Consider the following 15,696-nt stretch of genomic DNA (forward strand, 5'->3'; position numbering starts at 1 on the left):
GCAGCAGTCTCCAGTTTCAATTCCCCAGACCCCATAGGGATATAAAATCTAATCCACTCATGAGGGAGAAAATATTAGAACTTCCATTTACATTTGATTTTATCTCATTTTTAATTTGCGTGTTTGTGAACACTATAAAAAGGCGTAACAGGATTACAGCATGTGTACATATATCAAATACATCTAATACAACTGTGTGTGTGTAGGTATCAGTACATCTACTAAATCTATACACTACTTACATATAGCTACTGATTTGTAAATTGTACCAGGGAGGGCATAATGATGGTGACGTGCTATACTCATCAACATAAGAAAGCAACACACACTAGAAACCAAGAACATGAATTCAGTCTGGCATCAAACCTGGGCTGTAGCACTTACAAGCTGGTGGCCGTGGGCATACCATTTCACCTCCCTAAGCCTGTTTCCTCACCTGCAAATAAGATAAAGAGGATCCTCTTTGTTCACAGGGTTGCTGTGAGAAGCCCATACCATAATCCATGCAAAGTGCTCAGAGTGCGAAACAAACAGTAAATGCTCAATAAATGTTTCCTATTCTTTTAGTACACAAAGCCATAAACGTAAGTTCGAGAATTCCTGTAGTAACAAAACTAAATGAATCCATCACTTCCCAATTTTGGCCATTTAACCCTCTTTTTTTCTACTGAATACCTATTAACACCCTCGGCCACCCTAAACTGGATGCTTATTGCTATTATTTTCCAGAAAGATTTAAAGTCTGTTTTTATGATGACACGTTAGTTAACTGAACTATGAAACTATAAAACTTTCAAATACGTAGGAAAACCCCTCAATAATTACAACTTAACAGACAGCAAGAGCTCTGTAGCACCCACTGTCCTCACCTCACCTCTACCCTGCTTGTCTTTTCAGGTCAATGCCAAGTGATCCTTCGGTCACATAAGTGGTACTGGTACGTGATGACACATGCAACCCACTGCTTAACAGATACTTTTAGGGGTGCCTGGGTGGCTCAGTCAGCTAAGTGCCTGATTCTTGATTTCGGTTCAGGTCATGATCTCATGGTTGTGAGATCAAGTCCCACATTGGGGCCTGCTTAAGATTCTCTCTCTCTCTCTCTCTCTCTCTCTCTCTCTCTCTCTCGCCTCTCAGCCCTTCCCCCACTCGCACTTTCTCTCTCACTCTCCCCAGCAAAAAAAAAAAAAAATTTTTTCAAAGATAATTTTAATCAGACATATCAATGCTTTAAAATTCTAGACATATAGTAAGATCAACATGAAGTCTTATTATGGGTCCCCTGCAATATGGAGTCTGTTGAAAGAAGTTCTATGAGTTTATTGTTTTTCTACTTTGTAATTCCATGGCTTGAGAATTCCCCATCAAATGTCTCTAGTTAGCAGAGCACAGAAACAAACTGGTAAGCAGCCTCTAAAATGGCCCCTCATGAGCCCAACATCCTCACCTTCATACCTTGTCTGACAGCCTCCCCTTGCATACCAGCCGGACCTAATGACTCCCGTCTAACAAAGAGAATATAGCAAAAAAGTAAAAAGGGATTCCAATTCCAAGCTTAGCTTACAAAAAGACGAACTTCCATGCTGTTGCCTTCTCCTGCGCGCGGCGCACACTCACTCGCTCTCTCTCTCTCTCCGTCTCTCTCTCTCCCAGAGTGCCCTCCCACTGTCTCTGAGGGATCCCATTGCCATGCTATGAGCAGCCCCATGGAGAGAGCCATGTGTCAGGAAACTGTTATCTCCAACCAACAACCAGTAAAGATCTGCGGGGGCCCAGAGCCCCGTGTACCAGGCCTTGAGACCGAAATCCCAGCTGGTATCTGAACAGCGGCCTGGTGAAAGCCCCGCAAGCCAGAAGACCGAGCTAAGCCACACCTGGATTTGGGACCCACAGAAATTGAGATGCTCAACTTTCGCTGTGGTAAGCCAAGTTTGGGGGGAATTTGCCCCATAGCAAAAGATAATACATAAGTTACAACTTTAACTTGAAAATTTCAGTAAAAACTACATGCATTTATTCCTTTGGAAGCAGTACTCCACATAATTCCAAAACTCACTGATCCTGTTTTAAAAGTATTTTCTAGGGGTGCCTGGGTGGCTCAATTGGTTAAGGGTCTGACTTCGACTCAGGTCATGATCTCATGGTCTGTGAGTTTGAGCCCCACATTGGACTCTGTGCTGACAGCCCAGAGCCTGGAGCCTGGTGCAGATTCTGGTTCTCCCTCTCTCTCTCTGCCCCTCCCCTGCTCACGCTCTGTCTCCCTCTCTCTCTCAAAAATAACTAAACGTTAAAAAATAATAACAATAATAAATAAAAGGTATTTTCTACTACGTTTTTCTAACCCTACTTTTGCCTGCTTTCATCGTGATTCTCCTTATTTCAGACACATATCTGTGCTGTTAGCTAAGTTTTCTAAGCAGTGTATACACAAATGATGACAAAGGTGCATTTCAGGCAGAACAGCTAAATGTAAGAAAAACCAAAATACCAGGTACAGTTTTTTTATATAAATTGGTTTTAAGCTTGATTATATACATCAAACAGCTGATAAGAACAAAAACTCTAAAACTACTTATTCTAAATGACCTCACTAAAAAGGAAGCATGGATAAAAAGGAAGAAAAATTAGGTGAGGGGAAAGGATTTTTAAAATTTTTTTAAAAAGAGGAAAAGTAAAAACAGACAACCAAGTTCAGACACCCTAGAAACTATAATAAGGTTTTCAGTCACAAAGCAGGCAATAACGACATGAATTCTCACTGCCTCCTACACTGTGCTCAGGGCAATTAAACCATCCATTTCTCTTATTCAAAGTATTTATTAAGAAAGTACCTACACTTTCCAACATATCTTCAATACTGGCAGAACAGACAACCCTGAAGGTAATCAAAAACTCAGTCCAAACAGGTCACACACAGATTGAGCATGCACTGACAGCTAATCTTTTTTTTTGATCTGAGGCCGGAGCAAAAGCTTTACATCCTGTTCCTAATCTAAAACACTCATGTCCTCTAATTTCAGTTTGAGAATAGTACTGGAAAACTGCCAGATACCTACTCTCTTACTTGTCCAAGTACTGAATACAGCATACACTTTAAGTAAATGTTAGTTACCTTCTGAATGAGGCCTGCCATGACCACCCTATTTAAAATCACAGCTATCTATCATCTACCTGTCCTCAGCCCTCTTTTCCCAGCTTATTTTGTTTTTTGTTTAGTCTGCCTTTTCGCCCCAACAGAATGTTCACTGAAGGGCTTGAAGATTTATGTGGGATTCTGTCTGTTTTGTCCCGGATACACTCTAAGCTCTATTTGAGTATCTGGCATAACCAGACCCTCAAATATTAGCTCAATATTAAATGCATGAATAAATTAGAAAAGTAAATGCTTTCTCATATAACCGAAAACAAAAAAAACAAAAAGCAGAGGCACTAACTACAGAGAAAAAAAATTAAGTTTTCAACTCGCATTTTCAAATACTAAATATTTTTCTAAATTAAAAAAAATAACATTTCAAGCAAAAAAAAAAAAATCACAAGAAATTAGGTATTTTAATTTTCTTAATTAAGATTTCCCATTGGGCACCTTGAGTGGCTCAGTCAGTTAAGTGTCTGATTCTTGGTTTCAGCTTAGGTCAAGATCTCACACTTGTGAGTTCGAGCCCCACACTGGGCTCCATAGTAACAGTGTGGAGCCTGCTTGGGGTTCCCTCTCTCCTTCTCTCTCTGCTCCCCTCACCCCCATGTACTCTCTCTGTCTCTCTCTCAAAAATAAATGAATAAACTTAAAGAAAAAAAGATTTTCTATTAAACTCATTAAGTTTTTGAATGATGACTGCTCAAAACCCATAACGGTATTACCATTTACTTCTTTAAAACAGACACTTACGAGAAATACAAATCAAGATGTAGCTATTCTGAACAGAAGGCACCAAACAGTCCAGGGGCCACAGAATTAACAACTCATTCCTTAAAGTCTACAACATGCCAGTCTCTAGATCAGAGCTGTGCAATACAAATTAATTTGATCTAAGTAAGTGGTGTTAACTTTTCCAGAAGTCACATTAAAAAAGTAAAAAGAAACACATGAAATTAGTTTTATATCTTACATCCACTATGTCCGTAATATTATCATTCCCAACAGGTAATCGATATTTTAAAGTTCAAATATTTTACACTATTTTTCTCATATTCAAAATCTGAAGTGCATTTTACACTTTTAACACAGGTCAATTGTAGGTGCTCGACAGCTCAATGTAGCTAGTAGCTACACACTGGGCAGTGGATTCCTAGATTCTGTACGTTACTGATGAAACATAAAGGCATACTTTATTTGCTTTTAAATATTAATATTAGAAGAAATGCAGAGCCAAGGATAGCATCTTCTGTTTCTAAACATCAAAGCACCTGTCATACCCACAGAATTCTTAAGTTCTTTTAACATAAATTTTAAATTTTAACAAAAGGTTTTTAGTTCTAACGTTTATTACAAAATGTTTGGAACTCCACTGAAACTGGAATGACTCAAGACGAGTCTCCCTGAGGTACAAGTTATATAGCCACGCATGCTTACTTTGTTTCGCATGGCGATAATAACACTTCACACATTTGAGCATTTAATATCTGACGATGAGGTTAAAAAGATTAAAATAACTTGTAATTCGAGGAACTATTATGCAATCAGATACATTTAAATAGGCTGTCAAATACCTGCATAAGCTTACTTAATACCTCTCTGTCTATATATTATACACAACTTTAACAGATCTCCCTCTGATGGCACTTTTAATGACTTAAAAAAATGTGCATTTTTGCTATTCTTTTCAGACTTAAACGTTTCTGTAATTGTGATGTAGTAAGAAATATATTTGGCCTTTGTCCTTGGTTCCTGGCACAGGAATTTCCTGAGCGATAGGAGAGTATTTTGCCCCTTTTGATCACACCTGAGTTCATGCTAAAAGATGACTTAGAATGGGGCCTCTAGATCATCTCAGGACGGGGCAGGTCAGCAAAAGACCAGGTGATTAGAGGGCTGGAACTTTCAGTCCCACCCACCTGACCACTGAGGAAACTGAGCTCTGTAGAAACAGAGAACTCTTTTCCATGCCTTTCTCTTAGCTTCTGATGTCGTCAGCAATCCTTGTCATTCCCTGACTTGCAGCGCTGTAACTCCAGCCTCTGCCTCCATTGTCACAGGGTCATCTTCTCCCCATTGCAAGTGTCTCCCCATTGCATGGTGCTTCTCCTCTCTTACACGGATACCAGTCATACTGGATTAGGGGCCCACACAAGTCCAGTATATCCTTAGCCTAACTAAGTACATCTGAAATGACTCTACTTACAAATAAGGTCACATTCTGAGGAACCAGAAGTTAGGAATTCAAAATATGTCCTTTTTTGGGGGGTGCGGGGGACACATTTCAACCCATAATTTGGGCCTTTACAACAAAAAGTCTGCCAACCCTGACTTAGAAGAATTAGAACTGAGGAGAAGTAGGTATAGAGGTGCCACTGAACAGTGAGGGATTTCAAAGAGGAGAGCTGAGATTTTGTTTCAGACAAACTAACTTGAAAGCAGAAGTAAGAACACTCAAAAGATGTCAGACAGAAAGCAATATACGCCGGTCAGGAAGGTGGCCTGGCTTAGAGATAGGGGAGTCCAGTAGAGCCTAAAAAAGGATGTGCATCTGCAGGACAAATGTTTTATATGGCAGATCAAGAATTAATCTGAAGAGAATGTTACTATTAGATAACAATGGGATTAGAGAATGTCACTGTTACGTAACATTAGACGATAATGTAATTTAGTATCCTATGAACCAAAAGAGAAGCAACTCAACCATGACAAACATAACAAAGGAAGAGGCCTGAAAATGACCAGGGGATTTGGCTAGAATAAGACTACAGCCAAGTGAAGGAAACAACTTCCATGGAGAAACTAAGAGGGACACTGGAGGTACGCTGGGGGGAAGATGAGAATGCCTAAGAAATGAAACATGATTTACACACACAGCAGGTACAGCAGACCATTACACTGGTGACCCCCAATAAACCACAACTCCCAGCATTCATGCCCTTGTATAATCCTCTCCTACACAGACTATGAGCTGAGCCAAATAACTTGCTTTAAGCCAATTTGATATTAACAGGCACTGGCAAGCAGGGGCATGATAAGCACTTTCGCATGGGAACTTGGCTGTCTCTGATCACTGCCCCCTGGAAGCCAGCTGCCATGCTGTAAGGAAGCCTGAGCTAGATTCTGAACGATGAGAGACCACATGGAGACAGACTGTGAAGACTAAGAGGTCATCATTCCAGCCCCGGCAGAGTCCCCAACTGAACGCAACCACCAGTGACCTCAACCCATACCTAAGGGAACAGCAAAAACACCCAGCTGAGCACAATCAACCCAGAGAATCGGGAAAAATGATAAACTGTTGTCACCTGAAGCCACCAAGTTTTGTGGTGGTTTGTAAAGCAGCAACAGATAACTGATACTGTCAAAACAGATTTATGCTTGAGAAATGCAAGAACGTGAGGATTCTTATTAAACTGGGACGACTTCTATAGGCGTGGGGAGAAAAGAACAAAGGAAAACCATATAAATTAAAATGCAAAGAGAAAAACTGAAGATGTTAAAGATGGAGCTGAGTCACCTGAGGAACAACGGGAAAATTTAAGAGAACACCAAGCAAAGTTTTCCACCTACTTCATCACTTTCGTCTACTTCAATGCCACCATCTTTGTCATCATCCATTTGTTTATGGATTGTCTGAAGAGCTTCCAGGCTGAATCGATCATCTTCTGTGAAACATGGCGGACTCAGTGACAGGCAGGGATCTGCAACAGAACAAAGGGCAGTTATGACTTGCCATGCCAAAACACAGGCTACAGGCATACAAGTGACAAGAAAAACAACATCAAATATCAGACTAAGTCAAACCAACAGATTTTAAAAAGTCCGGCAAAGTCATCAAAAGTATAATACAGGAACACAACAGACTAAAAATAAGTAACTGAATTTAATGGCTACTAGGCAACTACAACCAGGAGTAACTCCAGTCCTGACTTCAGGTTGTCTAACTGCTTCCACATCTTTAGCCATTTTCTTCTTATCCAACCTACTATATTTACTAATTATTTCGCCCCCAAAACAGAGCTCCTTTCTTTAAAAAAGGAACCTAAAAAGCACAAAATACAAGGGGCTATTTTCGAATAATCCACTTCAATTAAAATGTGAATCCTAGGAACATATCAGAGAATACAAGAAAAGGATATATATAGGATAGGCACACGATACTTAGAAACTTTTTTTTTCACTTTTCTATTTAAGAATCAAAGAGTTCATGGCTCAGGTCATGATCTCGCAGTTTGTGGGTTCCAGCCCCAGTCCGGGCTCTGTGCTGACAGCTCAGAGCCTGGAGCCTGCTTCAGAGTCTGTGTCTCCCCTCTCTCAGCCCCTCCCCCACGCATGCTCTGTCTCTCAAAAATAAATAAGACGTTAAAAATTTTTTTTCAAATAAATAAACATTAAAAACAATTTTTTTAAATAAAGTAGTTACTAGCATAATAGAAGGGTTAGCCACAGTTTGGTTTTCTCAACAACAGCTAAAAATCTAGTTTATCATTCTGGCCCTGTTACAAATTAACAGTCTGATTTTGGACAAATCACTTGCCCTTGTGTCTTAGTTACCACACCTCTAAAATAAAGTAGTCTAGATGCTTACTAAATCTACTGTAGCTATAATGGCCTAAGAAATGATCTAATTCTGTACTTAGGAAAAAACACTGCACAAAGCCAGTACTGGAAATCAATGAATAAATTTTTTTGGTAAAAGAATAACGCAAACCTATATTACCTACATGTTCCAGTTATAACTCATTTTGGTGAGTTAACATTTTTAATAGGTTTAATTCAAAAGCTAATTTTAATTTAGTCTTGGAAGAGAAAGAAACAGAAAAGGAAACTGTAAAAAGGGAAAATGCAATGATAAACGTTGTGACATATGTGTGTATACGTATTTAAAACTCTGATCAAGATTTGCTAAAATCTAAGAACTTACAGGAACAATGGTCAGTTATGACCCCTAATTCATGAAACAACCAGAGCCCTAATACGCCTACAAATTCAAACTCATTTGTACTTATTTTGACTGGCTATGAAGCAAAAGCTCCCAGATACCATAACATAGAGAATAAAGAAGATCTGAATACCATGTGTTATTGCGTCCATAATAAACATACGCAGTTACTGCAAATAGTATAGAAGGGTTGGCATCACTTACTAAACAGGCTTTGTGGTCAACCCTGTCAAACTCTAAAAGGAGTGAATAATGAGGGCTCTGAAAACCATATAAAGCTTTAAAAGAAAATTAGGAGAAACATATGATCTGAAAAAATTTCACATAAAAATAAAATTGATTTTTTTTTTTTACTTATCTAATAAACCTTATCTTTCAAGGTCTGTTGCAGGATGTAACTTCTCCAGGAAGTCTTTCATAAATATCTATACTATCTTCCAGCGATTACTTCCTTCTCTGAACACCATTCCAACCATTCAACAAATATCTCTTAAGCATCTACCATATGTCAGGCATTGGAAATACCATAGTGAAAAGAGAGAGAAAAATTCCTCATGAGGGGGCCTGGGTGGTGGGGGGCCTGCTTAACATTCTCTCACTCCCCCTCCCTCTGCCCCTCCCCAGTGCACACTCACGCTCTCTCGCTTTCTCTGTAAAAAAAAAAAAAAAAAAAAAATTCCTCATGAAACTACAGCATAGTGGAGGAGATGAGCATAACAAGATAAAGAAGTAAAAGGTAGAGCATGCTAGCAGCTAGCAGTGGGTAAGTACTGAGGAGAAAAATAAAGAGCAGATATGAAATGCCAAGGGATTTGAAACCTGATTATATTTTATTCTCATATCATTCAACCTAAGTCCTCGTTAATGTTGTACTTTATTAATCTCTAACTGCTTACACGGATCCTTTTGTCTATACAATTGAGCTTATGACCAAGGCAGGAAAACGTCTTCTGTTTCTCACATTCATAATACCCAGGGCTTAGTTTAGCAATTTTGTGTCTCTGATAAATTGTTACTTCATACACTAACTAAATCACAAACTTCTAGGCTTTTATGCTGTGCAAACCAGTGACAGGCATGAGGAAACAGTCTAGTGATAAAGGAGGCATGTGGACCACAACAATATTTGAAGTTAGGGACCACTGAAAACACTACGTGTAGAGTGCTATGAGAGCCATGGAGGAAGAGCACCAATCCAGACCGGGAGAGAAAAGTCAGATGTTTTCTAGAGGCAACCCTGGGGGTTTTATATGACCTATAATTGATGACCTTGGGAAATAGAGAAAAGCATGCGTGGAAAAAGAAACATCATACGTTCAGTGTCATGAGAAAAATGTTGAACGTTCAGAGAAATGCCACTGGTTAATATGTCTGGAGTACGGAGAATATATGGAAAGAAGAAAAGAGATCAGTAAGAAATTAGAAGGAAGGGGCCAGATCTCTAAGACTAAGGGTGGTTTTCCCCACACTAAGGAATTTGGATTTTCATCCTGAAAATTATGAGAAGCCCATACAGGACTTTCAAGGAGAAGCTGAACACAATCAGATGCATTATAGAAAGATCGTTCTGGTGATAGTGGAAAATAGACTGGAGGCAAGACTGGGAGGCACAGCGGTCAGGAAGTGCTACTGTAATCCTAGCAGCACGCAGCACCTCAGGCCTCCAAAGAATGGAGGAGGTAAATGACGAAGACTGCTCTAGGATTTGGCGTTTTGCCAAGTTAGAACTGCAGAAGGAAAGGAAAGACAGGAGTTGAGGATAAGGCAAGGGTGATCCATTTCCCCACATAAAACTGTATTTCCCTTTGGTACGGTGACTTAAGGACTAGAAATCTGACTTAGAACAGTTGTGAATTCTGAGCCCCATTACCTGTTCTAAAGTCCTTTCCATTTCTTTCTCAACTGTATCCCTTCTAGGTCAATTCAGCACAAGTGATCATTTTAACCCAAATTGGCTGACCTAAATTTCTTTTTCAAATATACAAACTGTTACAAAAGATCTGTGCATATAATAAATCAGGGAGAATGGTTTCAAAGACAGCTGCTGAAACGCCAATATGGCTCTCCTTTGCCTCACTGACCTCGCCTTAGCTACCCCAAATGCACCAGCACATTCCTGTATTCCACAGCCAGAAACGTGTTTCTCAGATACCTAAACAGAATTCAGTTGTTCACCAAGACATGATATGGAGTGCCTGGAAGGTGCCAGCCTAGTGCTTGGTGCCGGACACCCGTGTGACAACTAGGACAGATTTCCTCTGCTCCGTGCCCCCACTTCGTATTAAAAGCAATATGGTGTCATAAACCTTTCCAGCACTATACAGTGAGCAGTCCTTTCTTTTCTCTGGATCAAGAACAGCAATTTCTGCTGAAGAAAAAGAAATCAGCTGAAAGAAAATAAAACTTAACCGAAGTCAGCAACCAACCAACACCACTGTTAAAATTCCAACTTGTTTTCCTCTACTCAAAGTCAAACAAATCCTCAGTATGATTTCTGCAGAAACAAAGTCTAATGAAGTAAAATGATTTCACCTAAGAAACATCTACTACATTCCAGAAACCAATACTGCTTTATATGCATAATCTCTACAACCCTGTGGGGGACACATATTATCTCCATTTTCAGATGAGGAAATGGCACTCATGAGTATCTTGCTCAAGATCACATCCCTAGAAGTGGCAGAGCTAGGATTCAAATGAAGTCTTCAAGACTCCAATCCACGTTCCAGCATCAGTATAATGAATGTAAATGGGTCACAGTGTCACCAACATCAGAGAATAAAGTATTGCTACCACAAATATTACCAGGACCCAAGGAGCTAAGAACACCAAGAAGCATAAATGTGTCCCACAGAAGGGACACTACTGCATGATGTTGATAATCTAGAATACATACCTATACTTCCTACATTACCTTTCCTTTTAATAATGTCTTCAAGCCACACTCCCCTTGAACAAACCTTGATAGTAAGTTTATTATTACCACAGTGAGTGATACATTTGTTGAACGATTTACTTATACGTAAGTATTACAAGGCAAATAAATGAATTTCTGAATACTCTATCTAGAAAATGTATAGATGTCAGACACTAGGTTAGAAGCCCGGTATACAAAAAGTAGAGCAAGTAAACAAAGTTCAATATGGCAAGTACAATGGCAGACGTGTAGTAAATATGTAATGGTGGCAAAACTAAAGGAGTAGTTCCGTCTACATGAATAGCAAGAAAAAACTCAAGGAGAAGTGATATTTACATTTATTCTTAAAAGACGAGCAAATGTTCTCTAGGAAGACACGTATAGGCAAGAACATAATGTGCTAATAGCTATTATACTAACAACATAATGATAACAATAACTACTAATTACAGAATGCCTATCATATACAACTATATGTAAATTGCCTATTATACACTTCAGTTTGCCTAGAAAGTAAGCACTACTGTTCTGATTTTTTTCAGTTTATTTTATTTTGAGAGAGAGAGAGAGAGAGAGAGAGAGAACAAGCAGGGGAGGGGCAGAGCGAGACAGACAGAATCTCAAGCAGGCTCCCTGCAGTCAGCACAGAGCCCCATGCAGGGCTCAATCCCACAAACCATGAGATACTGACCTGAGCAGAGATCAAGAATCAGAGGCTTAACTGCTTAACTGACTGAGCCACCCAGGCACCCCTATTGTTCCCATTTAATTGGAAAACTATGAGAAAAGACTGACAATATCAGTGAGGGACAGATTATGAAGGGATTATTCTAAAGTGAAAAGAAAAGAAAATAATATTAATACATTACTCACTGAAAGCTCCCACTTAGTTCCTTGGCCTGCAGGGTTTTCTTCCAAATCCACGCAGGCTCAGGTAACTGCCTTCATTCCAACTCAACTGTTTCTCCTCAAAGGCCATCTTATTTCCCTCTCCAAAACAGCCTTGGCCTTTAGGCTCTCTCTGCTTGCCCTATTATTCTTCATAGCACCTTACTGCAGGACACTACAGTATCTATTTATGTATTTGCTTACTGCCCAACTCCCCCACTGTAATGTCAACATGAGATTACAGGCTTTTGTTTTGATCGCTGCTCTTTCCGGAGTGCCTAGAACAGTGCCTGCTCACAGCAAGTGCTCAAAAAATATCTGTGTACTGAATCACTAGCCTAATTGGTTTTTCAATATAAATGTTTGGAAGAGAACAACTTTTCTAGAAATTACATCGCAGGTAAGAATACTATGATGTAGAAAATGACGACAAAACTCCTTACCTCTTTATAACAATGTTAAATCTACCTAAGTTAGTAGAAATTTATTAACCTTACTCTTCCAGTTAAAACCATTCAATGGCTCCCTAGAACCTAAAGTATAAAGTTTATTTGTTCATTGTCAAATATTACTGTTTAAATATTAAACAAAATACAGAACAAATTATGCAAAAAAAATTGAGGAGAACTTTAAAATATTAAAGATGGTCTTCTCTAAGGCTTTTATACTCTTGGCAGTTAAGATAAAACTACATGGGGTAAAAGACTAAGCCAGTTTTACTTTCTATATATTATTACTAATACATATATATATAAAATATGTAGGTTATTACTATATATTACTACACCTAATAAATACTGATGTCTGACTTTTACATGCAAGCAATCACATTTTTAGTGGCATTAGGAAAGAAAAATTAGATTTTATTTATTTAATGTTCATTCATTTTTGAGAGAGAGACAGAGTGCAAGCAGGGGAGGGGCAGAGAGAGGGAGACACAGAATCTGAAACAGGCTCCAGGCTCTGAGCTGTCAGCACAGAGCCCAACGTGGGGCTTGAACTCACGAACCGTGAGAGCATGACCTGAGCTGATGTCGGATGCTTAACCGACTGAGCCACCCAGGAGGCTCAGAGAAAGTGGATTTTAATACGTGGGGTCAGAAAAAAGAAAAGAAGAAAAAAAAAAAAAAAAACTCAAACAGAAAAAAGATGGGCTCTGGAACTCACAAGGAGTAGTCTGGCTAACAGACTGGTTCTCAACCGAGAGTGCCACTCAGTGCCCTGCCCTCCCCCCTCCCACTCACCTCTCTCCACTCTGCTGGTACAGTCATCCAGTGGAGGGGTGGAGGCTAAGGATGTTAAACAACGAGAATGCACAGGCCAGTCCCACACACCACAGAACAGCAGAGTCCCCAGCTATGCCAACAGTCTCGCCAGAGAGGAAGAAAACACTGGCAGCAGCAGGATATGAATCTGGAACAATAACCTGGAGCTATCAGTCAGTGAAGGACAATGAATCTCTCTGAAAGAGGCATCTAAAGAAGTCACTGATGATTTTTAAGTAGGACTGTGACACAAGAACTGTAACAGAGAAATTACAATTTATATTTTGTGTAATGCTTTCAAGTTCAAAATATGCTTTCCCATACAGTCAGTTTTATTTTAATCTAGAGAAGAAAGTATCGCTTTAGTTTACGTGCTTTTACCAACTCGTGTCTGTTCTAATAGTCCAGGCAGGAAGTAACAAAATACAAGCCACAATCATGGCAGTGAAGACAGAAAGAAAAGGTTATACTGAAGTGACAACTGAATGTACTCAAGAAAGAAGACAAATATGATTTGACATTTCAGGCCTAAAAGTCTAGGTTAAAAAAAAAAAGGCTGAGCCAGACCAAACAACATAGAGTTACAAAATGTGTTAAATGGGTTTCCATTCACCCTTCAATATTTAAGAGGAATAAATATTCACTCCACATTCTATATTCCACCATCCCATTCAACTGATATATACAGGGAATACAGTTCAGAAACCTAAGAAAACAAGAGCTTAAGAAATAACTGAAGCTGGGACACCTGGGTGGCTCAGTCGGTTAAGCAGCTGACTTCAGTCATGATCTTGCTGTTCCCAAGGTCACACCCCGTGTCGGGCTCTGTGCTGACAGATCAGAGCCTAGAGCCTGTTTCAGATTCTGTGTCTCCCTCTCTCCCTCTACCCCTCTCCCACTCATGCTCTGTCTCACTCTCTCAAAAATAAACATTTTAAAAATCAAAAATAATAATAATAATAACAATAACTGAAGCTGGGACACCTGGGTGACTCAGTCGGTTGAGTATGCAACTCTTGATTTCAGCTCAGGTCATGATCTCAGGGTTCATGAGTTCAAGCTCCAGGTCAGGTCAGTGCCTGCTTCTTTTCCTCTCTCCCTCTCTCTGCCCCTTCCCCGCTTGTGGATGCTTGCAGGCACAAGCGCGCGCGCGCTCTCTCTCTCTCTCCCCTTCTCTCAAAAAAATAAATAAAACAAGAAAAAATTTTTAAAAAAGAACTAAAACTGAGAAAGTAAATCCAGTCTTTAGAGCTAGTTTCCCGCCCATAATACCCTTAAGGTCAGCAAATTTCACACAGAAAAACCAAGAAGGGGAGCCGGCCGGCTCTTAATCACAAACCAATGACTGTAACCCTTTAACAATGTGCAACATCATATACCGCCAAGACTTGGCTTACCATATGGGCAACTATTTACGAGTCTTATGATTAGGCTTTTCTTAATTAACGCCACTGAGAGAAATTCTTTAAATAAATATTGACTGTATTTAGCACCTCCATTAATAGTTCAAGCATTTACCAAATCAAATATTACAATCCAAATATTTTGAGAATAAATGTTCTCTAAAGTCTTCAGAGATAATTCTTTGGTGTCATTTTTCAATAAACCAAAGATATGATTCAAATTCAAAAGTAAGTAATGTCTTCTCTGATACCCTGTTTAGGGCAGAGTCTGTCTTATGCCCCTTATATGCCCAGTGTCTAACATACTGTATGCTTACCTAGCATACAGTAAGATTAATGGATGTTTCTCAAAAAATCTAATAATGATAATAAAGGCCACTGTATACTTTTTTAGGGAGAAATGAGTTTCAACCCATTATCTATTATATTTTCTGGCATATAGTAGGTATTTAAAATATGTTCATATTTATTAAGAACAGATTACATGCCAGAACAACAAATGAGAAAGAAAAAGTTGCAACTGGTATACACAGTGCTATACCCAGATGCTCTAAAACTGCAGGTGGAAGGCTCTAGAATCTCTCATATTTACTCAATTAAAGTTCATCAGTTAAAGGAAACAAACCCTACCAATAGAGGGCTGAGAAACCACTGCAGAGGTACCTAATTATGCCCTACGTGTCACACTGAACAGAAAATAAGGGCCTTTCTTTACTTTAAATCCCTCCTGACTGACGACTGCCTCTTGGAGTTCTGAATCTCTTTAATCACTGACTTTGTATAGAAAGTACCTATTAATTAGTCTCTACTCTTATAAAAAGAAAGAAGTTTCCCCTGGTTTTTAGGCTAAAAATTTCCCTTAAAAAAACTGTCCAGTTCAACTAAACCTTCCAAATGTTTTAAGTAGACCATCTGATAAAAACTCAGTTACTGAGATCCCTTCCTACTTTCCAGGAACATTTTTCAATTTACCATCTTCTGATTATTTGACTTCCACTTATTCCCCCACCCATAAAATGCATCTTGTCCTTGCCACCTCAAACAGTTCCTGCTAATCTTCTCAAAACAGCCTCTCTAAAGATAGGAGACAGAAGATAATGCCTCTGCCTTGAAACTATCTTAATATGAAACTCATTTACCACCAC

The 15,696-nt window shown here is 39.2% G+C and overlaps 1 protein-coding gene across 3 annotated transcripts in view; it reads right to left on the reverse strand.

Moving 5' to 3' along the window:
- The window catches only part of STIM2 (stromal interaction molecule 2), a 151,694-nt gene that overhangs the window by 81,927 nt on the left and 54,071 nt on the right, over window positions 1-15,696 (reverse strand). For all 3 annotated transcript variants that reach the window (XM_086705273.1, XM_086705272.1, XM_025921775.2), the window contains exon 2: window positions 6,707-6,837. In XM_086705273.1, the coding sequence (XP_086561399.1) occupies window positions 6,707-6,754 (48 nt within the window). In that variant the 5' untranslated portion in view covers window positions 6,755-6,837. The remainder of the gene's footprint in view (window positions 1-6,706; window positions 6,838-15,696) is intronic.

Source organism: Puma concolor, chromosome B1, assembly GCF_028749965.1.
Source record: "Puma concolor isolate L17-30 chromosome B1, mPumCon1.1.hap2, whole genome shotgun sequence".
NCBI lineage: Eukaryota > Metazoa > Chordata > Mammalia > Carnivora > Felidae > Puma > Puma concolor.